Source organism: Corvus moneduloides, chromosome 1 (genome assembly GCF_009650955.1).
Source record: "Corvus moneduloides isolate bCorMon1 chromosome 1, bCorMon1.pri, whole genome shotgun sequence".
NCBI classification, from domain to species: domain Eukaryota; kingdom Metazoa; phylum Chordata; class Aves; order Passeriformes; family Corvidae; genus Corvus; species Corvus moneduloides.
The window spans coordinates 71,512,437-71,539,267 of record NC_045476.1 but is presented as its reverse complement, the minus strand read 5'-3'; the positions used below and the strand labels follow the sequence as shown (position 1 = coordinate 71,539,267).

Genomic DNA, 26,831 nt, shown 5'->3' with positions numbered 1-26,831 from the left:
GGGAACTTTATAGTCAGCCTGTCTGAATTTTGGTGAAGAGTCAAATGCTTACCTGAGACTGGAGCATGGGCTTGGGGAAGGCATTTCAGCTTCGTCTAATTTATTCCCTGTGAGATATTCACCTGTGTGTGCCTGTGTACTGCTGTAAGCAATGGGTGGAGAGATAACAAAGAAAAAGCCCTGCATTTTGACATCCATAATTGTAGCTTTACAATGGCTACGATGTTGTTAGTGCAAAAAGCAAAACATAGCCCTATTGAAATTGCTTAAAACAGGTGTATTTTCAGAAGGAGTCCCCTGAACAGTAGTAAATTTGTTCACAGATTAGAATAAGCAATAGATATTAAATCCCCTTCTAATAAGTGTGTGCCAAGCCATTCCTTGTGGGTATGTCAGATGACCTTCAGAGTAGATTTGTACTGTACTCAAACATCTACAATTAAAGCTCATTGAAATTAGATTCATAGGACATAGTTTACATTATTTTTAGAAGTGTGCCTTTGTTTTCCTTTATAACTTGTATTTAATGGGAAAAAAACCAACAAAAATTAAAATGTTAGAAAACTCAAAACTTGTCTTATTTCTATAGTTTTTCAGTTTTTCTGAAATTAAAATGTGTGTTAAATCAGAGATTCACTGTTACATGTTTTAAAGACTTTGCACTGAATTTCAGTTTTCAAAGTCTGCATGGCTTCTAGTTTAAATTAATAAAAAACTTGAAGGAAAGCTTTGGTCAAATGTTTTTTTAGGTTTTTTGTTGTTTTTTTTAGGAAAGATGAAACTGGTCATTCCAGAAAATATTTTGTAATGTAGAACTTGCTGAAGCTCATCCTTTCCACAAATACCTTAGATTTTGGTAGTGAATTTTGTGTCAGAATTTTTTTTTGTTTTGGCAGATTCCCTCTGGCAGCATCTTTTTTTCATCTCCTTTGGAACTTACAGTTCCAAGGGAAGATAGGTGTCAGCCACCATATACTATAGCCAAACAATGTGTCTTTTCGTAATATTAGAATGGGAGAAATGGCCAGTCGATCATTAAAGAAAATTGAATTTAGGATTTCAAAATGCTGGAATATCTTAGTAAGAGTCCCAGTACTGACTCTGGTGTTAGGAAGACTCCATGTGCCTTAACAGTACATTTCCCAACCATGATGTGTTTCAATTTATTTTGCTCTGATTTTATGGATATACATTACTTGTTTTGGGGATAAATGTGAGGATAATGTGCCATATAATGCATTTTAGTCTCCAGTTGACATTTATTGTCAACCTGTTTTCTTAAAACCTAGTTTTTATAGGGGGAATTTTAAAGGAGAGCATGTGGATTGATATGCTTGATCTGCTTCTTGCTACGCAGGATTTGTGGTATGATACTTAAAGCCCCTTTGATAATACAGCACAGAGATTCTTATTGGCCTGCACAAGGTATTCCCAAAACATGTTTGCTAGTGTGGTTTAGTGCAGCCTTCAGGTTTTCCTTGGCATTATGCCTTGAGGAAGCTTTACTGTTGCACTGTTTGTTTTCAAATGTTGCTTCTTAAATATAAATCAGATGTGATATAAAGCAAAAATTTGGAAATTAGCATGGCCAGCCGTCTCAAATCTGAGCTAGAAATGAAATATTACAAATTAAATTTTGGTTTGCTCCAAGCCCTGTTGAACTGTATGAGACAGGAGGTATCATTTCCTGCCGTGTGTCTTCAGCAATCAGCAGTGTAACAGCGGACTGATTGGTTATTTACTTTTTAATTTCTCTCCCATAGATCTTATGTCAACAGCATTCAAGCAGAGTGTAGCATGGTTATTTTTACTGTGTCTTTATTGGTTGCATAGATTAAAGCATGAACAGTTTTATGAAGGTTGCATTTTTACATCCTGACAACTTCATATTTGCCCTTATCCTATTAAAACATTTAATTTCTCTCAGACAGCTTAACCTTTTTCTTCTACTTCAAATAATGACGAGGACAAATATTTGTCAACATCCTTTCAACTCGATGCATTCACAGCTCCATCAGTATCTTGAGTGTCTGGAAAAGTGTTTCTGACCCTTCCTGTAGCCAAGGTGGTGGCCAGATGTGGGAATGCCCCTCTCTGCTTCCATCTCTGCAGCAGTCCTGGTGGTGATGTGCAGCCCAGGCATCACCACCAGCCCTGAGGGCCACCTGGGGAGCTTGCCTTACTACCCCACTCTCCCAAAGTCCTAGGTTGCTGGGGGAGCATGGCAAAGAGCAGGCTGCAGGTTGGGTATGTTTCGCATCTTCATTTCTCCTAAGGTATTGTTCCGGACGTCTGAGCTGTAATCAGGTGTAACATAGTAACAAAGCAAGCAGATTCTACAGTACCTCCAAACCCTGTATAGTGGAGTTCCACCATTTTGCTTTGGATAAAATGATTAAAAATAGTGTTTGAGGGAAAGAATGGACATCACCTGAACAGACAGAGTGACTTTGTCAGGATGTTTAGGGCTTTGAGCAGAGATACAGGTTCTGGGAATCTGTAATGTTTGTGAAATAGAATCAGTATTTTTTAAGAGTATGAGTGAGTTAAACTTCTTGGGAGAAAGGGACTAAGTATTTTTTTCCCTTTTACATGTGCTGGGCACACTGCTCAGTAAATATGGTCCTAATCCTTCACTAGCAGACTGTGATATGAACACCAGTGATTTCCCCTTGTCTCCGTCAGACCTGTGTGATTAAAAACCTACATGTGTGATTAAAATCCTACATCAGCACTGGAATGATTTGGATTCCTTCATGCTTTCAACTATTCAGGCTGTCAGTAAAAAAGGCCTATTTCTACCGACATGTGATCAGAGATTTCGGCCGCACTCTGCCTGGCACAGACCGACGGATGATGGATGTGACTGGTACCTACACAGAATGTTCCTGCTGTGTCTTTTCCTGAATGTGTGCCCAAAGGGAAGCTTTCCACAGTTTTTGAATGGCCTTTAGCTGAAGAGTTGTTTAGGAGGGAGAAGGTATTTTAAGGAAACTGTGGCAGATACGAATCCTGGTAATAAGGCTCTTATGGCCTATGCAGTGCTGCATGACAGATTTTGATTTCACTGATGGCCTTTCAAATGCAGAGTTAGATTTTCTACATGTTACTGCAGCTGAGCAATTGCAGATACCTCCCCACAGAAGGCCTCATTGCCTTTTCATGAGTAAATACTCCCTTATTTGTTCATATCCTGCTCTTTCTCTTTCAAAATGACTTGAAGTGTTTAATTTAGGAAGAACACAGTCAAGTATTTTTTGCTGTGAGATGGCAGAACGGGTGTTTGTTCCTGGTGGTGGGGCTTGCTGGTGTAGGTGTCTTCTGTGGCTTTGGTAGGAATGTTCAGCAGATACTTAATGACCTTCTGTGGGAGGGAAAAAGGTGCACAGGTGAAAATGGAGGAGGTTCTTGTGAATGTCGAGGTCTCTTGCAAGTCTGGAGCTCAGCCTACGTTCCAGTACGTAGGGAGAGAGTTGTGCTGCCAAGAAATTATTGTCTCCTTTACTGGGATACTGAGGGTCTCAGTGCACCACATTCAGAGCGCTTCTGTGGCTTCGCTTACAGACCTAGGTTTGAAAAAACAAAACTGTTCCAGCTGGAAAGGAAGTATTTTTCTTTAAAAAAAAAAAGCGTTGGAGTACCTTGGGTGTGTTGGGTAATTGTGTACTCAAGAAACGCACTTAAATAAGTGAAGACACTCCTGTAACCCTCGCCTGCCAGGAAGGCAGGCGCTGCAGAAGATCCACTCATCGCAGAGGAACTCCAGTAGGTGCAAAAGGGGAGGAGAGCCTTTGTTCTTTGTGCTGTATTTATTCACAAAGAGAAGTTGTCTTTGGCATGTCTGCTTGGCACCAGAGGATTCCCGTTTTTTATCCCGCGGAGCTGCTTTTTCTTGTCGGTGTTGCGGGTAGGTTTCCTTTCCTAACGCGGAAGGGGAGAGGTGGCTATTTTCCATAGTTCATCACAAGGTTTCACTCCTGCTGGTTGAAAGAGCCCAGCAAAGCACCTTCTGGAGGCAGAGTAGGAGTCAGAAGCAAAGTCCTGGGCAGCAGCTCTGGTGGATTCCATTCCAGTGCTGTATGATGAGAGAGGGGAAGGATATAGGAGGATGTAGAGGTGGCGTGCAGCAGGGCACAGTTTGCAGGATATCGGTCTGGGTTCCCGAGTTCAGTAAGGAAACCCACATAGATGGGGAGGGACTTTATACGAGGGCATTAGTGATAGGACAAGGGGTAATGACTTTAAACTGAAAGAGGGTGGATTTAGATTAGATACAAGGAAGAAATTCTTTACTGCGAGGGTGGTGAGACACTGGAACAGGTTGCCCAGAGAGGTGTTAAATGCGCCATCCCTGGAAATAAAGGTCAGGTTGGATGGGGCTCTGAGCAAGCTGGTCTCTTTAAGATGTCCCTTCTCATTGCAGGGGATGGGATTAGGTAACCTTTGAAGGTCCCTTCCAGCCCAAACTATTCTATGATTCTGGCACATGCTCAGTAAATATGGTCCTAATCCTTCGCTAGCAGACTATGATACGAACACCAGTGATTTCCAGATCTACATCTCACGATTAACAGTTTGTGTTTAGAGGAGTTCTAAAGCAAGGACACTTTCTGGGCAAAACTAGGCTATACTGTATTTACCAAGTAAGCACATTTTCCATTAATGTAGTTTATAAAACGTACAAACAGGCCTTAGTGTTTGCTTACATTGCTTACGGTACAGATGTCAAATTTAAATGCATGTGAAACTTTATTTCATATGTTTATTTCTGATGTAATTTGATTTTACTGTGAAAACATTTCAGGAGTTAAGTTTGAGATGTGTGACAGAACAGCAAAGATATTTAATACTTAGCTTAATTTAGAAAAATGACCTTTCAGAGAAAAAAACTGTGCTTGTCAAAAATATACTGATGAATTAATTTCTTGTGATGCCAGTGTGATAGTTGACTTTTGAGAGCAACCTTATAGATAATAAGTTTTATTTTTATCTTAGATCTGTCTGATTGTAGTGCCTCTTGCAAATCAAGTCCCTTTACTGACTTCTATGGTTATAAATACATAGCAAAATTTGGAAGCAAAAAAGAGCAACCAGAAAAAAAACCCAAAAAGCAACGAAACAAAAACAACAATAAAAGAAAAAACCCAAAAAATTAAACCAAATCAGAACAATGCAAATCTGACTGACCAGTGTGGATGGATACTTGGGATTTTAGATGACATTGCAGTCGTAAGACCAGTACCCCGTTCCACCACCACCACCTCCCCACTCCCCATGCCTAAAACACCCTTGTAATACTATCTAGAAATACCATAATTGTAATCAGTTTTTAAATGTCCCTAATAGAAATGTGGTAGTAATGCTATCTTAAAAAATACTAACTTTGTTTCCACAGACTGTGTCAATGACTTTTATTTTGTAAAAATCTGCAAAGAATTTGAAAACAACTTTAGTACTTCTTGTAGGTTTCTGACTGCTTAAATTGATTTATGTTTAGAACCTAATCTTGCTCACTTTGACAAAGCTGGCAACTTCAGCGGGTTTATTTGTGCAGATAGAGTGAGAAAGATTCAGCTTTTGATATAAATACTTTAGCTTTCTGGTTTCTGAGAACTGTTTTCTTACAGTTAATTATGCATTCTTAAAAATGTGTACATTCATAGGCATATGTAGAGGGAGAGATGGCAGCTTAGTTTGCAAAATATTGAGCTTCGTTTTGCCTATCAGTGTTTTTAATTTTAGTCAGAACAATCTCCAAAATGTTAAGATAGATCAAGAGTTAGAGGTCATGTCACATATATTGTCACATGTAGCATCATATACTGTATATGCATAGCTATTACTGGAACATGAGTATGTTTCAAAACATTGTTTTAAAAGTTTTTGCTGGGTTGGTTCAAAGTGGTCCTTTGAGGTTCATTTGTGGAGGGATAGATGTCAAAACAGGAAGTTTCTGTTCTTGTGGGCCATGGGAGGCTGTCAGGTAGAGGGGAGTGTGTGGGAGATGACTCAGCATGGATGGGCTGGGGAATGGGTTTGTGAAAGCTAAAAGCATTGCAAAATAAAAATTCCTTTCTATGCTTGAATTATATTAATTGCAATGGTTTTAAATGAAGTGATGCCAACTTGAAATAGCTTACAAGTTTAAGAGTCTGTATTGTTTAAAAGAAATACTGAAGGGTCAGTGATCAGGTGTGCTTCTGACTAGAACTGAAGTGTTAGTATCAGTAAACAAGAGAACATGAACTCAGCAGTCTAAAAGTTTGCAATTTGGGTGAAATGCAACCATAAAAATGCATGGTAAAACCACATGGGTTTAGCCTAATCATTAAATTTTAGCAGTGTTTTGATTTTCTTGTGTAGAAATGTCATCTTAGTTACTTGGGTTAGTATCAAGTTTGCTGAAAATACATTTAGCTGCAAGCTGCTCTTGAAAATAGAAACTCCCCTCTTGCTGTTCGATCGCTGTGGTTGTGATGGAGTCGGTGAGCAGCAGTCATTGTCGTGTTTTGGCGGTTACACTGGGGTCACTCCCAGCTAGGCTTGGCTGAGCATTTTTGGTAATGTTGCAAGTATACTCCAGCTTTGCAGCGGCAAACTTACTGTAATTCTGTGGTGATCTCCTTTTGGGTGGTAGCTTCTTAGAATAGCTTTAGTTATTGTTGGAACAGTGGCAAGTTTAAAGGGTATTGCATGCATGTAATGGTATTTCATCTCAACCAAAACAAAGGATGTCAGTTTCTAAAGCAACCAGAATAATTTTTAACTCTTTCCTCAGTTCTTTAAAACAAACTCAGAGTGATTCGTCAGCATCCTGTCTCAAAGTGACTCCTGCAAAGTGTTTCTGAGGGATAATAACAAGGGGTTCAGTGGACAATTTTGCAAGAACCAGCTGTGGACCATTTTATTTTGTTATTTTGTTTTGTGGATTTTTTATCTTTAAGCAGTGCAATTAGTAGCTGGGTGGTGTTCTGAAAATCACATTTGATCTTCATTGAGAATGTTATCTGTTTGCCCTTACTCAGGGAGTGTTCTTCTTAGTAAAGAAAGTGCTGAGATTCTCCAGTTCACAGCTTCAGTATTCCAGGACAAAAGCCCAAGAGCTCATATCTCATCGTGTTTAAAAGTGTTTTTCAAACAGAATTGATCAATGAATTCATTTGCAGTGGGAAGGCTAAATCTCAAACACATCTATTTTAAATATCTGCCTGAAAGCAGGGAGGAAATGGGAGCTGAGATAAATTGTTACCACAAAATTGGTGAGAAGTTTAACTCCTAAGACCTACAACTTGATATAAGAAGTAAGAGTTACAAAGCTTCAGTTAGGTCTTCTATTCCACTAATGCTCAGTTAGACCTTCCCTGTATCACTTATTGTTTAATATACCCTTATTTCAAATATTCCTTACTTCTCTGTAAATTAAACTGCTGTAAACTTTCAGACTCTTCTCATTGGGAATCATCTGCGGACTCCTAAGTATTTGTACTGCTCTTAGAACTTTTTCTATTTCTGACATAGTTGTATTGTCTGTATTTTTCCTGAAGCAGCCTAATATTTTATGTGCAAAGACTGACCCTTCCTACAAAGAATTAAAAAAATAAACCAGCAAAGTGCCCAGGAATGAACCTTATGTGCTATGTGGTTATTTGCAGAGAGTCATCAAGACCTGCAGGTCAGTTCCTCAGTGCCGCAGACCAAAAGGTCATAAATTGAATGTTATGAGTAGTTTAAAAAGATACAGAGATTTGACCTATTTCTTTCTTTATGTATTTCAGTGCTTTGATCGTGCCTTCTTACCTTAGCATTTTTGTTGTAACACAGCATTCCAGGTACAAACACTTTTCCATAGTCCACAATTTAGGCTGCTAATGTGCTGGTTGGGTTGCATTGCTGCAGCTGTCCCTTTGAGGAGGTGACTTGCAAGGTGCGATATGATAGCCTATAGTTCAGCTGGGAATTAAGCCAGGAAATTAAAATATTTGCATGCTCAGAACTATATCCTGCTAATAATTTTAAAACTCTGTTTTTCCATATTTAAATCCTAATTTTTCAAGGGGTATTTAATGAGTGCCACTGGGTTTGACCCTGCTTTTATGCCGAATTTGGAGCAATAATTTCTAAATCCTTTGTTTACGGTAGTACATGAGGTAGTGAAATTGCAGCCACCAAAATCTTGAAGATCATCTACTAGGAGTGTGAAAATTTTATCCAGTTGATAATTGGTAACTAAGGTTGGATTCTGTTATTGAATCCTGGCTTGAGTTGTTCATGAATACTGCTTGAGTATTCAATTTGAATAAAACATAATTTCTGGAACTTCTTAAAAATAAAACTGTCACAGTTTAATATGGTTGGAAGTAATTACTAACTTGGTAAAATAAAAACTAAAGTATTTAAACACCTAAACCATAAAAGTGACATGAATTGAAAGGGCGTGGGGTGTGTTGTTGACTTTTGGATGTGGTTGGTTGATTTATTCTTTTGTTTCTCTCTTTGAAAGTATTCTATGCTTAAAATTTATTCTACAGCATGAAACCAAAAGCCAAATACCTGTCAATCTATAAGAAATTGGTTAGTCTTGTCTCAGGATTAACCCAAGATTATTTAGTTTGTATTTATGAATTGTAGCTACAGAAAATAAGCTGTACAGAAAGACTGCCAAAGATATGAAAGCATCAGATCATCTGCTTTAAGAGTATTTATTTTAATTAAATTTAGTCACTGATAAAATATTGTCCAGTATTTTGTTAAAAGAGAAAAGAAATGGGAAATCACGTGTTTAGTATTGTCCTACTTGCTGTGATTTCTCCTAAGTAGATTCTTCAAATTATGAACTGATCTATCATTTTCTCAGGAAAAAGGAAGCAAAAGAAGCAAATAATTTCAGTGCATCATTTCTACAGTGTAGCCACTTTTTATATGCCTCATATTGTACTTCATATTTTTCTTCTTTTTTTCCCTGTACTATCTTTTATGCTGCCTTTGTTCTCCTGTCTCCTTTCCTTCTCCTTCATCTGTTTCCACATGGAGCAAACTATTTGCCTCTACTTTTAAGAACCATAAAGAAAGAGAGGAAAATGGTCTCTGAGCTCTGTGCACACCCTGAGGTCTCCTTCAAATCAGAGCCATCAGAAGCCTTTGACCTACTGCAGTTTACAAGGGCAGTAACAGATCTATGCATTTGGTGGGTGCCCACCACTCACAGCCCTAAATATCAGCACCAGGTTAATCTGGTGGCAGTAGATCGGAGGAACCCGGTCTTGGTGATGTGATTCTTGGCAGAGGAGGGATTGGCAAGAGAGAAGACTCTTGGGAGAGGCTGAGGAGCACTGAGCCCAGTCTTTCTCCTGTTTCTTCTGTGCTAGGAAATCCAGTCATTCCAGCAGCTTTGTGTGATGGTTTGTAACAGTGAACAAAGTGAATGTTGAGAAGACGTAAGTGGAGAAGAGTAAGAGCAACATTTGTTCCTCGGCAGGTCACGACTATGATTTCTTGTCTTGGTTGAAATGTTCAAGGTATGAGCTTTAGTGAGAAGCTGGCCAAGCCTTTTCCCTCAACACAACTCCAGGTGTCCAGGCCAGGGAAACTCAGTGGTTTACTAGTCCCTGTGAACCTCCTCAGGGAAGAGAAATCAGAGAGTAAGAGAGATCATCCAGTTGGCCTTGTTCTCTGTCCTCCTTCCCTTCTTCGTGCATGTGAAGTTTCCAATGTTACATTTCTTCCTATTAACCATGCACAATTTTTGTCTCAGTTAGCCTTTCTCTGCCAGGAAATGTGGAAACTTAGAGCAGGAATTTATTTTAGCTGAGCTGTTGAAAAAAAAAGAAAAAATACTTCTGTAAATAGGTACGACATTTAAAACTGAAATAAACAGATTAGGATATATGTAGGGGGTTGGGAGGAAATGCCCTTTAAAATCTGAATAGTTTGGGAAATTTGGGGCTGTTTCTTAAGTCATTAATTTTAGTGCTACCAAGAAAATGTCCGAACAAACTTATTAAAAAACAAACGTAAAAAGCAGTTTCAGGACATTCTACTGGGTTTTCATTTTCATTGTTTTAGTCAAGTATCACATTCTGATAATCTCTTCTCCCACCCACCATATTTTCCAGAAGTCATTGTTCCAACAAAACAAAACAAAAAAATCTAACTGTAAATTAGTTAATAAAGTTGGATGTAATTCTTTCTACTCTGTTGTGGCACAGGGTTGATTAGTGTAAAATCTTTATGTTAAAGGCCAAAAAAAAAATTTCTTTGAGGACTTGAAATCCTTGGATTCTCACTTTGGCACATGGTTGTTGAAGTGAGCTCCCTCCAGGTTGAATTGTTCATTTCCAAACACAGGATTGGGATGGTGTGTGCGGCAGCTTGCTGTGGCTTTCTCCCCCATGTTCCTCACCACCCCCTCATCTTCAATCAGACAGCACAAAATTGAGTGTGAATTCTAAATAAAACAGGGAAGAAACACTTGGATGATGTTCACATTGCAGAGCACCATCATTTTGTAGGTGTCTAAGAAGTAGCTCATTAATTATCTTCCTAAGCTTGCAAGTACGGAAAGAAAATCTCACCACTAAGCCTAGAAAAAGAAGGGAAGAGGGCTGGGTTTTGGATTGGCTTAGATTTTACTTGTTGGGGTTTTTTTTAAAGAATTCATAGTAGTTTGCTCTTCCATAGTATAGGAATTGTACTTCTTGTGGGATGAGGTGAATGTGAATCAATCTATACAATTTTTTCTTCATCTTTCAAAACACTTCATAGCATATTAATAATACACTTAACTATCTGCATACTGCCTTGTTTTCTATTCTTTATTTACTGAACAAAACCTTCTCAGCTTCTTGTAATAACTGGGGTTTTTCTTATAAAAGTCAGTGAGCTAAATTTGCAGTGTCAATATTCCAGCATTTTTTTTTTTCAAGAGCTGATTTCTTATCCAAGGGTATTTTGGAGACATTCAAAAAAAGGAATGCCAGATACTTCAGCCTCTTTTATTTCATTTCTTGGGAGAGAACATATTATCTTTCTTGGAGGGGGAAACAGCATTTCAGGGCTTTTTCTTCAGATTTGATGCTGGTTACCATCTAGGGCAAATATTTTAAAAATTCCCAGCCCTCCTCAAAGAGGGAGAAATAGAAAATTTGGTTGGGACTCTACTTTGGAGGACTGATTAAAGGTTTCACTATTCTGTTCCCTTTCTATATAAATTCAGTTCTTTGCTCCTTCTTACTGGATTTATATGATCTGAGCAATTCTGACTTTTTGCAGTGGTCAGGGACAAGGGCAGTGCTGTCCATGTGGGTGAGCCAGGGTGGGCAGGGTGCCTGCGGGTGGGACCGGGAGCAGGGAGGCTGCAGCAGCGGTAGCCCTGGAACCAGCCTACCCTCTTGGCTCCCGGGACCAGCTGGAGCAGGCACGGAGGAGGAGAGAGACAGAGCTGGCTGTGCTGGAGACAGGTTTTAACAAGTGCTTTGGGACCAGCACAACCCCGCTCCAAGCAGAAATCTTCTTGGAGAAGAGAAGCAGAGAGGAGCTTGAAAATGGCTGGTGTGGTTTGTAGAGTAACCAGGTTGGTGCTTAAAGCCGAGCACAGCCTCAGCAGGCTGGTGTGTGGTTGTGACCAGAAACTATCCCTTCATAATAATGTGAACTGCCCTTGCAGTACCAAACATCTCCCTGGCATGCCTGATTTCCTCACAGAATGCCTGCTGATTGGCCCCCTCCTTCCCCAAGTCATTCCTTGTGGAGTATCTGGGAAGATTTTGGATGATGTAGGGTAATCATTGCACAATTTACTTGCTCTGCTTAGGGTCTGCCTAAACCCGAGCAGGGCATGATCAGTTTCTGGAGGGATGGTTTATGCTCACTCCTGCCATCTTTATCAGGAATAGCACATGGGTTGGAAAAGCGCTCACTGGGATACTCTAGACCTAGTCTTTGACTCAGGTCTTGAAGGAGGATGGGAGCAGGTAGAGGAAAACAGTAAAATAAGTCACTGAAGGCATGGAGTGAGGTATTGGCTTAATACGTATATTTATCACCACCCATTTATAATTTGCCCAGAGAAAAGAACACGAACTCCCTAGGGCTGTTGGGTTTGTAAGCCTCTTAAAGTGGCTAAGCCCCTGTTCATGGCTGCAGCACACTGTTAACAAGAAACATGCTGTATCTTTGTGCCTTTGCTAAAGTTCTGTGTTTCAGAAACACCTAGTTCTACATCAGCTTGTATTGACTAGCTTTTCAAAGGTGTTTTTTATTTTATCAGTCCAGTTTCTGATGTTGTTTTTTCACTTTAAATCTGCAGCTAGTAACATTTCATTTGGCATGTAAAAAAGTCAGGGCAAAAATAGAAAATTACTATGGCAAAATAAGTTTACAGAATGCACAGAGCAAGGTTTAGCATAACAAGTGAATTGTGGATTTTTAGGTTTTTTGAGGTTTTTAGTGCTAAGACTCACTGATGCCATTATGACAGTTCATATGTTAGACTGTGTTCCCATACATGTAACATTAAGACTTACTAGGTTCTTGGAAAAACAAGTAAGCAAAAAAATGAGATCCCTTAGTAAAGTCAATGAAAAGCTTTGACCTTGCATTTAATGTTTAGTCATTCTAAAAGAGTGATTTTGAATATGAAGGTGTGTTTTTGCAGCCCTGTTGGAAGGGGATTTACTGACTAGCACAAAAAGGCAGCTGCCCTTCAGTGTGGAAAAGCCCCAGGCTGTGTGTTATAGTTGATCCAGTTATAGCGGTATTATATTAAGATGCTCCGGCACAGGCAGGAGCTGGTGAGGAAGGAGTGAACAGGGTGGCTGGAGGTAGTGACCCAGAGGCACTTGGCACTTTGGGCTGTACGTGGTGAAGGTATGACTGTGTTTGGGCAGGCTGGATTTTAAAGACAGGCTGGAAATAAGAACAAGGTTTTAAAGAAGACACAGTATCGAGTGAACTCCCCCAACATACCCCAGCAGAAAAATCCCTTGTGTGTAAATTTACTGAGAGGCTGATATTTACACATTTTGCAGTCAATACCTGCTCTTAGCAGACAAGCATTGCCTGCTGTTTTACGGTTAATAGAAATGTGCCGCTGTCGATTCCCGTTTGCTTGAGTGATCTGGGAAAAGAGCAGGAATGGTGAAGTGGCAGCGTTGCTGATTTGATGGGAGTTATAAAGGGAGATGAAGATGCAAATGAAAATGCAAAGGATTTCAAAATGACATTAGGTTGCTGTGCAACCATATTGCAAAAATGACAAATGAAATTCAGTGCAGATAAATGTGAAGTGATGTCCACAGGAAAATTATTCAAACTTTTCATTTAAATTGAGTTGCTTGTTAACACTTGGGCATGAGATCTGAGGGTCATGTATTTGTGTGGCAAAGTCAACTGTGTACTCGTTAGCTGTCAAAAAGCAAATAAAGCATTAGGAATATTTATGGCAGTAGTACAGAAAAACATATCTGTCACTGTAGCGTCTGTGGTGTGCCTTCATCTCTAACAAGTGGGATCGATTCTGATGTCTTCCTCCAAATTGTCTTGCTCTTCTTCACTTCACTATCCACCAACAAAGAGGATAAAATAGCACTGCAAAAGCTGCAGAGGTCAAAAGTTTATTGAACAGCTTTTGTGTAAAGCATGACTTAGGTAGATGAGGCCCTGCAGTTTGAAGAAAGATGTGAAAGGCTTACATGGATTCACTATGAAAAGCTCCCATGGATTCAAATGACACTTGGAGAAACTAATGTAGGAATAATCTGTGGGACCCATGAAGTTCAAGAACAGCTCCTTGGGATCACTTCAGTGTTGCCTGGTTTCAGAATCCGTGACTTACTCTTCTGCTTTTCCCTCAACTTCTCCTGTTAGCTGCTGTTGGAGACAACATATTGGGCTGCACTTTTGGCTTGACTTGTGGGCTTTTGATTTGTTTTGGTTTTTTGTTAGTCATCAAAAACTTCCTTTTTCCTTAGCCAGCAGTACTGTTTATTGTCCATCTTAATATCAGGTAATTATAAGAACTTCAGTATCCAAAGTCCTTCTCGAGATCAAATAGTTTGAACCATTTCTATAGACACTTTAGAATCTCAGTAAAGAGATAATTTTTAGGGTATATGCTAAGCTTAAGAAAATTAATCTCTGCTTAAACAGGGTTGTTGGTGCTGTAGGTTCCTAGTGCTGAATATATCTACTTACCTGATGTCTGCCTTGTAAACTCAATAGTGTTTGAGGAAGTCCAGAAAGAGAAGAAGAAATTACAGAGAAGTTTGACCTCTCAGAGAACTTGCTGAAAGCCTCTGCACTGTTGTCTCAGGTGATGAAACACCAAGTCTTGGTGTTGTTCTACCTGTTGAACCAGTTTTGTGCCTTCTTGTGTTGAGCAAGCCCTCCCTCACCCACCATGCAGTTGAGAACAAGTGCTTTTGGAGTACCAGAAAGATGCATGGAAACTTTTTCCCCTGTTTGGCTGAGGAGTGGCTGGCTCCATCGTTTGTCGCTGTGGTTTAGGATCTGTATTTGAGAAAATACAGAATTTAACAAGATCTTTGGGCTCCACATATTATTATTTTGACATTTCCAGTCAGTGGAAAAGCTGTTGGTTTGTTGCTCTTTTTTTTTTTATTTTTTTTTTTTATGTTTTCAGTTATTTCACTGGCATTTATTTAATTTCTGTGTCAGACTTGAAAGAAAAAGAAATATATATAGAATTGAAAACCACACCTTTTTCCAGTTTGGAGACAATAGATCATAGGCCAGTAAACCTGGTGGGGGAGGGAACCTGTCTCAGTGCAGAAGGTATGAAGGTGCTCCTAGCAGCAGCTTGGAGAAGCTGGTGAACTAGAGCAACTCATGACTTTACTATTTTAACTTCTAACACTGATATTGGGTTAGGTATAGAAACAACACCCAGAAAGCCAAAAACCGAGCCTCGGAACAGTGAATACCCTCGAGGCTGTTAAGTAATTATTATGCAGATTTTAGTGATAATGATCACCCTGTCCTAGGTAGGCAGCTGAAATTGGCAGTGGGGCAGAACAATGCCGTAGGATCAGCATAGCAATGGGGTAATTATTGTGCTAGATGGCTAATTAGGAGCTATGCAAATGGATGCAATCGGTACTTGTGTTTGTAATTCGGTAATTCGGTACCGGAGGGAGACAATGTATAAAGGAATTATCTCTGGCGACTCAGCCGGTGCTCTCAGGAGCACACACAGGATGCTGGATCACCTGGCTTTGTGGGGCAGGTGGAAAAGGATCTAGCTGAGCACACACAGGATGCTGGATCACCTGACTTTGTGGGGCAGGTGGAAAAGGATCTAGCTGTGGCAAGTGCCACCCTTGTGTGTTGGCTTACACAGGGTGAGAAGGTGCCAGACAGGAGGTATTTCTCAGGATACTTCACCTACACTTCTGAAATTTTATGCTTGGCAGCTACTGTGCCTCTCCCCACAGGTGCCTCGCTGTTTGCTATATCCTTCTCTAAGGCGACAGTCATCCAAAAATCCTCTTCTCCCCACCACCTCCCGTGCTCAGTTTTTAATGAGTTTAAAAGCCTCATAATAAAAATTCAAATAATGCAAACAAACACAAGATTGAAAGCTCCCCAATCACAAATAAATTACACAGGGACGGAGTTGGGGTTCTTATGTAATTTATGCACATACACCTTGTCAACGCATCAGGAGCCCTTACCATATTTGAGTAATATATGTGATGGCAAGGGTAAAGCCATTATATTTAATTTATATACAGCTTTTGCGTTGACTGTTTTATTGTATATACAGTATAGCAGATCATTGCTGATACAAATTTAAACTGGAGATTATAGATTGTATTTTCAAATATACAAGCCTCTTTTTTTCTTAAAATGAAGAATAATAAAAGGAGGATCTTCATTTTCTGTTTTCAGCAGGGTTATATAAAGTATCTGTCATGAGTTCTTCATATTTAAATGCAAATAATTATATATGGCAGGGACTATGATGAGTATTCAAAGTTGACATTAGAATGAAAATGCATCAAATTTTTCTGAAAAACTGATCAAACACGTCATTAGTCAAGGTTATAATGACTAGTAGAACATTATCAGTTGTTTAAAATCTCATTTTAGATGTTTAAAAAAGTAGTTTATAGTTCTTAATAGGATGACTGCTGCTGCATCACCCTACTAGTTGTTAAGAGTTTTGAATTTACATAATTTAAGAGGCCTTTTTTATCCCCTCTTACAGCTTTACAAATACTCTTCAGACCCAGTAGTATTGGACAAACTTCGATATTTAATCTGTTTTACCTTGCAGTTTTGATAGGCTGGGGACATCTGTGCAATCAGTTACCAGCCTCAGCATTTGGCAACTCACTAAGCTGTGGTGCTGTGATTCTCTAAGCCCCAACTGGAAAGGAGAAGCCACAAAACAAACCATATGCCAAAAAGTGTCAAGTTCCCACAGTATGAAATTACAAAGATGAAGAGACTGTCTTTCCTCATCTGATCTCTTCCTTTTAATCTTGAGTGTTCCTCATTGAACTGGAAAAAGGAAATGTATGGGGACCGAAGAGTGGTTCCCAATTAAAACTAGATTTAAATCTGAGTGAGGAGAGTGCCTCGTCCAGTGGGTTTCGTGAAATGCCTTCTTGCTGCTGTCTGCCAGCTTTGAAGGTGTTTGCTTTGTGGCAGGAAGGCGGTGGTGGAAACTTGGGGCCATCAAAGGCATCCTCAGCTGCCTGTGTCTGTCAGCCCTTGCAGCCCTGGGTGCAGGGTCCCCTCCTTCAGCACTGAGGGACAGCAGTACCATGCCCGGGCTGCAGTCGGGACCCTGGCTCGGCTGGTTGGGTTTCAGTTTTGGAGGCTCTCCTGCAGTGTGGGGACGTGCAGGGGCCTGCTGAGCCTCTACGCTCCCTGAGGAATGGCAAGAGGCAGCATCCCACCAGCTGCACCGCCTCCCAATTAACCTAATGAGCTCCTTGTACAGACAAGACTCTGGGGTTTTGGGTTAGGGTTTTTTTTTTCCTTTTCTTTTTCTTAATTAGCTGGTTAAAGGAAGTCTTGGGATTCATCTCAGTTAACCAAAACACATTAGGACTACGGCGTTCTTGTTTTAGCAGGTCGTAAAGAGCCTTTCCTCCTCCTAGCAAAAGGGAAAGACAAGCATCACAGCCCCCTTGCAGTGGAGCGTGGGCGCTTCTGCATGCTCCCCAGTCCCAGGTGGGCACCCACAGCTGCAGGCAGGGTGCCTTGGGATTAAACACTGCCTGCTGTGCCAAGGGAACCTTCTATCCGGGAAATGGTCCAAGCTTGCATCATCTTTTCTTCGTTCATTGGCTTCATGTGGCTGCCCTTCGTGCCCTGCCTGCACTGCATGGGCATTGCTGCTTGGAGCATGGGTCTTCCCTCTGGGGGAGGTGTGAAATGGCTCAGATGGGATGTGGGGCTGGGCTCAGGTCCTCTGTGTCAAGTCTGAGCCCTGGAGATGTTCAAGGCCAGGTTAGATGGGGCTTTGAGTGGTCTAGTGGGAAGTGTCCTTGCCCATGGCCAAGGGGCTGGAACTAAATGATCTCTGAGGGCTCTTTCCAACCCAAACCAGTCTGTGATTCATACGATGTGCTGCTCTGCACCACCCGTCTGGTACTCTGGGTATTTTTTTTATTTGTTTAATTGATTTAATAATAAATGCTTTCAGGCATACTTCTCATCCAGTGAAATGTGAAGCACTTTGCTACTGGCACATCAGCCTGGCGGGTTTCAGTAGTCTGTAGATGGAGATTTCCATGCAGGGACTCGGCCTCTTTTCACTTGCTATCTGAATTTAAGTAGTGGAAAATACAGCGTTTTGAACTTTCATCAGTGTTTTTCTTAAGCTGTGCACATCCCTGTCTCCCCCAAATAAAAACCCACTGACAATTGTTTTCAGTAATACTGCCCGGTGCATACAGACTGATTGCATTAATGTACTTCAGCTGAAGAATATTTTGTCACTTTGATTTTCTTTTCTGCCCCTGATCTAGATGATCAATACAAGAAAAAATAATTGAAGTGACATCTTTCTTTGCGTCCATCTAAAAACCAGTGCAAAGTGATTTTCTAAATTACTTTTCAAATGTCTCCTGATGCAGTAAGGTAAGAGAGAGTGCAATTTATGAGAAAGCAAGAAGAAAATGTGCTGCCATCTGAAGCTGTTTTGCAGGAGGTATTTTTAGGATGACTCAGGCCTAAGGCCTGAGAATTGTTCTTGTCTTTAACTGAAGGGAAAAAATATGCTGACATTTTCCTTCCAGTTGTTTTGGTTAAATATTTGAAGATATAACTCTAGCCTTTCAGGCAAGATATAAACTTGTATTTTTAAAAGTTTTGATGTCATAGCCTGTTCTCAGCATCCATAATGGTCTAAATCTGAAATCTGCTGATTTTCCACTTGTCCATAACCAGAGTATGTGTGATTAAAGAAAACCAAAACAAAACACTTTTTATTGTTTTAAAGCAGCAATTATACATCTTAAACAAGAAGCCAAAAAAATCTCCTATTTACAGTGATACAGACACATGCAAATATGTGCAATGAAAAATACTCGTGTTTGGATGTTTTGCAAAAGCTTAGTGAACTTTTCGCATCCACCACTCCCCTGTAAGCTTTCCTGGAGGCTTAAAAGTAGGTCTTCCTCAGTGATTTCATTCCTCTGTGTGTTGTCCCTGTATGGGGCAGATGACTTGTTCAACAGGACAAAGTCATCTCATTGTGCTGCTCTGGGGACACTTGAGAGAAAAAATAAAAGATAAAAAAACCCAAAACAAAACCCACAAACAAACCAAACAAACACCCAACTAGAAAATATGTTGTGCTCCAGCTTAAATTGCTGTCAGAAGTTACAGGTTTTATATTTTGCAAACCTCACACTTCTGAGTATTTCTGCTTTCCTTGCTGAAATTCCTAAGCCTTTGTTTTCCATAAGTTACCATATAAGTAAGGCCTTTAAAATCTTACTGAAAATTCATGATGCATATCTAATTCACAGAATACTAGACATATTCAAGGTTTTATACGTTAAATGGGATGATATCTTTTAAAAAAACCCTGTAAATTAAATTTTATTTGTGACTTAATTAAAATCTGTGAGGTTATATCATTCAGTGAAGACCAAAAATAGAGACTGTAAACCTGTTGAAAAATCTGGTTTATTTTTTCATTTAAAACCCCACCACAGCACCACCATATCTAACTCAGACTGTTGGTATCCTTGTAATGATCTATCACAGCAGGAGGTGTGTAAAACAAGAAGCATATTTTACTGCATGCCAGTTTCCTTCCTTGCATTTCTAAAAAGCACAGTTACATTATATATTTAAAACCTCAAGGAATGTGATGATATTTCCACACAGCAGATACCTGCTGGGAGAGCTGTGTTGGAGAATAACATGAAAAGGTTTCATGCTGGAGTAAGAAAAGCCATTGTGCACAAGTTGTTTCACTTTCTTTTACACACATGCAGGTATGTGTGTGTATATACATATTTTATATGTATAATATATAAATAAAACTATTATATGATGCTACATGTGATTTGCATTTTTGTGGCATGCACCTGCTGGGATAACCCAGAGCTGGCTCTGTGGCTCATTGCACTGCTGTCACATGGAATCTCGATTCTCTACCACGATGCATACGATGATTTCCTCTTTCATTGCAGCTCCATGTTTTCCCCTCTAGTAAGCACTTGGTGAGAAGTGTCCCATCTTCAATGAGAGTGTGTCTTTCACTGTCGTTTGCTTCTAGATGTGGTGCTTCTCCAGGGGTCTATCTGCTGAATATTGGGGCCATTAGCATAGGTCTTATAGTAAAGTAGTCAAGATCTGTACTATTCTGGCACTTAGGGGAAATGAAGAGGGTGCCATACCTAAAATGTATTAGAAATTTCCATTAGTTAAATGGCTTTCTCTTATCCTAATAGAAGTAGATAATATTCCAGTGATAAGGAAATGTTTCCTTTGTAAAATGTTCAGGTTAGACAGTATTACAGGTTTAATTCTGAAATAATATTAAACCAAGCAATTACTGGATTGGATAATATTATTTGCAATTAATAGAGGACTTCTCGGTTTTCAGTTCCTCCTGGGCTTTACAGATTATTTTTGTGTGCTGTATTTTTGATGATAAAGCATTTTCAAAGGTGTGTACCATTAGAACACCTATAATGTAATTATGACAGAATCTGGTATGTTGTCTGAAATAATGTTTCTTAAGATGTTTGACAAACAGCTAATTTAATGGCACACAAGAGAAGGACATGACTGGATAATATAAATTTGATGTAGTTAGCAAGTTCTTGCTGGCGTACGTGCGAGTTGGCAGAAGACCTGGGGAAGCTGCCTTTTGGTGTTGCTGGGGTACTTGGCTCTAAGCCTGCTCTTGCCACCTGCTCCATGGCCCTTAGGGATAACCCAGTTGTTCCCTCCAGCCTGAAACACAGCGGTTTGTCAGGCAGTTGCCTGTGTAGGATCTGTAGTTGTAAAATGCAGCAGGGCGGGAAGCAGCTGCCACAGATTTTGTACGAAGGTTTAGACATGCCTTGGTGTAATAGCCAGAGCACCTAGTGTGTGATGCTGGCCATTGGGAGGATGTAGGCCCTAACAAAACATTTAGCCCCAGACTGATGTTAATACCCACGCCTCATTTACAGTCCAGATCACTGCTTTTGGTTTCCAGCACCAACACCGAGATTTTTCAGTGTTCACAATGTTCAAAACTGTTCTGCACAGGGATACCGCCATAGGTATGAAGAAATATACACAGCAAATATAACTCCTTGGGGAAAACCTCTCAGGAGACGCAGGAAGTGTAGGAGACTTTCTGGCTGTGTACCAAGCACCTGTTTACCTAGCTATTATTCCTGTTATCTGTGGTTCTTTGTTTGGGATTACAGTCTGACAAAGAAGTGGCTGGGAATTATTGATAGGAACTGTTGGGGTTTTTTCCCAATAAGAGAGAGAGAGAATTCAGTAGAGGAAATCCAAGCCTTTAATCTTTCTGACAATCTCATGTAGCATGATTCCAATATACTTTAGTAATTTTTCTCGAAAAAGTAGGATGATTGTGAATTCAAATGCATGTATTTCTTGTAGCATTTATGTGAAATATGCAGATAATTATTTTAATAATGAAACTACAGTTTTCTATGTACTTAGGTGTAAGTTTTCTTGACAAAACATTTACTCTGAAGGCAGAAACACCATACATTTTGCATTAAATATATCTTTAAGCATAGAGGAAGTGAATTTGATAGCCAGACTATGGGTTTGATTTCTTGTTGCCTTTCGGTAAAACCTGCAGCTCCATTTACATGGGTAATTTGTTGATACTTTTTTTTTTCCTGTGTGTTCATGTATTTTAACAGCTGTCCTGCAACATTGTAAATTGCTTATTCTATCACCTTTCTGTAAAGCAACAACAGTCTGGAAAAACACTGTAAGATTGCTAGATACATTTTCCTCTGATAGTATTAGTGGCACATGTATATAAAAGATGCTTTGTTTACAGTTCCTCTTATTTTTGTTAGAAATGGTTATTTACAGCCCTTTCTACAAAAAAAAAGTATTAACACATTTAGTATTTCAGCTGTAGCTATAATTCAGGAAAATATCGAGTCTTCTGTGTTTAAAGTAAGCCTGCATAACTGGCTTGGTAAAGAGATGGTGAAAGATTGTGCTCTTTTTGAGTTGTTTGTGTTTTTTCTTCAGCAGCCAGTAAGTCAACACAAAAGAAAATGTGATAAAACTTTCCTTTAAATATGTGTGTATGTCTCACTAACCCCAGAGGAAGCAGGAAGAAGTTTGGCTTTTAAAATTGCAGTAGTAGTCTTTCTCATGAGAAGCTCTGAGAGTCTGCTCGGTTAGCACCCTTGTGAGATGTTCTGGTTCATCCTCTGGGACAATGTATGACAGAGAAGTTACTGAGCTTTAATGGGAAAGGAAATCTGGTACTTGTTCTGAAAAACAGAAATGCAGAACCAGAGTGAGCTCGACAAAACTCAGTCTTAAAAGCTGCAAGAAGGGTTTGATTCAGTTATAATTATTTGGTTCTACTGAGGAAATAATCAAGAAACAATATCAGACTTCAACTGTGAACAAATGGTTCCAACATGCTTGAGTGGTTCAGCTGATAAATAATAGAGAAGTCATTTAAACCCACTTACTAAGAATTGTGTTGAAGAAAGGGCCATTTTTTGAAACCTTGTGCTGCATAGCAAGGGTGAGTAAAAGTCAGGCTGAGTAAAGCCTCCACGCTTGTGAAGAAAGAGGTGAGGACTTTGCAGAGCTGTCCTTCATCTGTTTATGGCAGCCATGAAGTCTGGTATTTCTTGAGTTGTACCGATAGAGTCTGAGAGGTTTAGGATGAATCCAGTTACATTCTGTTCTTTCAATTTAGTTCAATAAAAACTGACACCACCAGGGGAAAAGAAAAAAAAATAATACAATAAAAAAAGGTTTTCACAGGTTTTTTAGGAAATGATCATTTAGATCTGAAAGCCATGTTCCAAGCTCAGATTTTGGTCAGTCAGGCCATAGTTTGATGCTCAGAACATCCAGAGAGAGAGCTCAGCCTTTCCCAGTGCTGCTGCTTCTTACCAACACAACCTTTTATCCTGAACCCATTCAGAGGACTGTTTGCTACCAAAAGAAAATCGTTCTCAAGTTTTTATTCACTCCAGTTGTGCCTTTTCGTGCTTCTTGCTCTGCTCAGACAAACACGCACACGTGCAGAATGAGGTCCCCCCTTCCCACAGGACCGTCTGTGCAGCAGCAGGAGAAGCACAGTTCTCATTCCAACACCAGTATGTCTGAGGGGCAGCAGGTGAACTGAAAGACAGGCTGGGAGTAAAGACTGAGGGCCTCCTTTTGCTCCTGCTGTGCATGTGGGAATTTCTGGTAGGTTCACGGAGGAATAAGGTGGGGGCCACCACTCGCCCCCTGCTGCTCCCGTGTGACAGTATTGGCTCCATTGCTTGACTTAGCAAATCTTGTTTGCTGTTCCTCTCACTATGCTTAATGCAACATTGACTTGTTCTAACAACATTTTTCAAAAATGTATTAAAATACTCTGTAATGCACCATAACACCTATTCCAAAGAGCCCCCTGACTGCACACATTATTATAGATGGTAGGAAGCTACAGTGGGATTAGCTGTTGACTGCAGATCTGATGCCAGTGCTTTTCTTTCTGTGGTTCCATGTAATTTAACATGTCAATAGCCTCCCTGGTAAAACATGATAAAATTTTATATGGCTGTATTACTCATAATGTACCACATATTTACGCATGAATGATATCACTCCTACATATAAACAGATATTGCAAGACTGATTTCAGTAAATGACACACTACAATCTTGCCTTTTTTATATATGTATTTTAACAGTGACTTCTGTTTCTTGCAGACAAAATTGAAGAAGCACAAAAGCAACTTAATGGAACAGAAGACCAACAGAGAGGTAATAACAACCCCCCCAAATAAAATAGAAAATAAATAAAGTATTGTGATCCTAGAGGCTGGTCCAAAGCCTTCCTGTGTCAGTGAAAAGACTTGGCTGGGCTGGGCACTGGATGAGGCCCCAGGCACGTCTGTCTGCAGATCAGGGGCTGTGTCTGTAATGTCCCACTTCAGCTGAGACACAAAGGCTTTGTTTTAACCACTCAAGTAGCTGCCTTGACCTTGATGAGATCGCTGAAGCTGTAGCATCAGGGACCTGCACATTGCTGACTACATTCTGTGCTAACCCTTAGTTCATTATGTGATTTACCTAATCATTAATAACCGTATTTGGTTTATGGTGAGCAATATGTGATGATTTCCAACAGATGCTGAGGAAGGGGACTGATCATCACAGCTAATTTTAAGAAACAGATGACCTGTGGCAGATTTAATCTGTGTGTTAGGGCTTAGAAAGCTGGTGGAAAGTCATTGCATTTCAGGACTGGCTGACTGCAGTGATACTTGTTTGGTCGTGTGGTAAATCTCATCTACATACTGTGGAGATGCCCAGACACAGAGTGGGAACCCAAACAGAACTTTCCCAGGTTACTACTGGGCCCATCATGGGAGAGCCACGAGTGGTCATCTCCACAACCTAGAGGAGCACAGGGGCAGGAAGAAACCCAAATTAAGGATACAGAGAAAGAGAGATCCTGTCCAGTCTCCTCTCAGGCCTGTGCCTACAGAGCCCCAGCCCATGTCCGGGAGTGAAACCATCACCATGCGCAGTCAGGGAACAGCTCTGCAGTTCACTTTTTGGACTAACAGTGTTGCTAGCTGGGAGTGTGGGACAAATTGCAGGGTGCAGGGGAAAAGCTTTTGGGGATTGCTCAGGTCATACTACCTGGAATGTCTAGGAGATGAGCAAAAGGTGGAGAGAGTGAGCAATGTAGGTGATATAAGAAGGAACATATCTGAGAAGTGGAGTGATAACTGAATAAAAGGGTTGGTTTGTGTGCTGGCAGGGGCTGGCCAGGACAATTGTCTGGGCTTGTTCTGCTCCTGACCATCACAGTCTGTCCTGTCTCTTCAATATCTCCACACAGAAGGGGGGCTCTAGGAAACAGGGAAGTCCTGAACAGTTCTGGCTGTGTGTGCAATGCTCTGTACCAGCAACTGGAGTGGGGCTGCAACCCTGAGGGCTGATAGCGTCCAGGTGCAGCAACTGGGGAGACTGGGTTGCTACTGGGCAGGCTGAGTTTGTGAGCCAAGCTGCTGGTGAAATCCACCTTGGATGCATACATATGTTTCCATCAGTGGACACTTGCCGGGCTTAGCCAGATCAAGGAGCAGGATGACGTAGGAGTGCTCAGAGTGTCTGTCCAGGATCTGTATGTCCAGCCATATATATGTACGTATGTATGGCGTGTATGTGTTTAAGCTGTGTATGTGTCCCTCTTGGGAAGACATTTTCAGCCTTGCTACTGGTTGAACCTGGGGGCATGGAGCAGCAGCACCCTCACTTCTCTTGGGCTGCTGGATTTGGCAGATGAGATAATTCCTAGTGTTTGGTGTCAGTGCTTTGGCTTCTTCTGGGTAGGCATTTACCTTTCAGTGGTAGTGAGCTGCCCATCTGGCCTGTGACACATCTGTGAACAGTGTTGTAAATTGTTGATGCTCTTTCCTGGAAGGCTTATTATCTTTCAAAACAATGAACTTCAAAACTTTTTGACAATTAGGGAGCAGAAGACATACCCAAGTGGATCTCAGCAGAGTCTCTCTGGACCAGCATTTGGTCTCCAATGGAGGGAGTAGGACGTACTGTTTAAGAACAGCACATAAGCCTGGTCACTTTCTTTAGCCTATTCCTTATGAAATCCACGCACATTGGATTTAGAGATGTCTGCCTCATCCCTTTATTATCTAGACATTCATGGAGCTGTTATCTATGAGTACAGTTGATTAAATGCTGTTTGCACCCAACATTTTCTGGCATCAAACTGCAGTAGTTCACTAGCAATGACATTAAAAATGCATGATTTTATCTTTTCTCCTCAATTTCCAATTTTTTTTCCCATTTTCAACAGGTGCACCCTAGCTCAAGCACTGTGAATTATGAAATAGCAGTTCTACACTCACCTTATCCACTGCCTTCATGATTTTATAAATCTTGTCCATATTTTGCTCAGCTTTCTTCGCTCCAAACTTGTAGCTGGTTTCATATTTCAAGATGTTTAATACAAACTGTCTGATATGAGTACCAGGACTGTGAAGTTGCTCTATGCATTTGTAAAAGGTGGAAGAGAAAAAACGTAAGTGGCTAGAGAGCAGACCTTCAAATGTTTGCAGAGACTTTTTAAACAAACTAGACCTTCCATTAAATATTTCTTATGTATTTCTGTTTAGTGTATCATAGATAAGTGGTATTGTCATCCAAACATGACAAACTTGGCACATAAGGTATAGCTGTCTGTTCTTGTTGCTGTTGGTCTCACAAAAGTAATATTGCTCTGGATGATTTTTTGTGATGAACTTGTTCAAGCTAAAGACAAGCTAACCTCTGCTTTCAGGCATTTGTTCTCATGTGTGGTCCAGTAACATCTTTGCATAAAGGAAGATAAATTCTCTAGTGTAAACTTAGTGATGTACTCCGAAAGGGATGGGATTACAAAGGTTTATGTGGTGGTAGCACTCAGCTTTCACCATCTCAGAATCAAAGAGGGATTTGACTTAATTTTTGGCTTCTAGCCTAAATTCCTATGGCTGGAAATTGAAAAATAAATTTTTACATCAAAAACTCATATAGAAATAACTGAGATAATAAAGTTACTCTTTTCAAATTAAAACTGTCCTCTGCCACTGTGGGATTTTTTTAGTTTCTTAAATGCCTGGATAGATCACATTCTTGGTAATATGAAGTAAACAAAATTATTTATTTGAAGCTTTACACTCTGAAGGCTGCTGAAAAAAAGAAAATACATGTTTTGAGCTAAACAAGTAAATAAAAACATGCACATATTCACATAAGTTATTTTAAATCACAATCCAGTGTGTACAGATTCATGGGAAGTATGATTGTGTTTTTCCTCTTGGTTAATTTATTTTGGTTTTCAATTCATCTAGATCACTTTAGATTTGTTTATTTCCTATCTGAAATGATTAAGAAATGTAATTTTGTGAAATTTATCATAAGTTAATTACTGCTCTGTCAGAGAAGCTGTCAGTGGCACAATGTATTTGTGGGGAGGAGTTTTTCATAAGTTTAATCATGCTGAGTTTCTGCTTAGTAGCATTGTGCACTGATCAGTCATAACTTTATACATGTGTGGGATTTAAGTTGAATTTAATTGACTACAGAAATACATGTATTTAACAC

The 26,831-nt window shown here is 40.0% G+C and overlaps 1 protein-coding gene across 7 annotated transcripts in view; it reads left to right on the top strand.

Moving 5' to 3' along the window:
* HIVEP1 (HIVEP zinc finger 1) overlaps positions 1-26,831 on the top strand; it is a 128,748-nt gene that overhangs the window by 46,334 nt on the left and 55,583 nt on the right. For 5 of the 7 annotated variants that reach the window (XM_032115352.1, XM_032115379.1, XM_032115370.1 and 2 more), the window contains one exon: positions 23,421-23,474. In XM_032115352.1, the coding sequence (XP_031971243.1) occupies positions 23,421-23,474 (54 nt within the window). Of the gene's footprint in view, positions 1-3,803; positions 3,908-23,420; positions 23,475-26,831 lie in introns of those variants that run through there. The other 2 variants (XM_032115390.1, XM_032115341.1) reach the window with 2 other exon arrangements.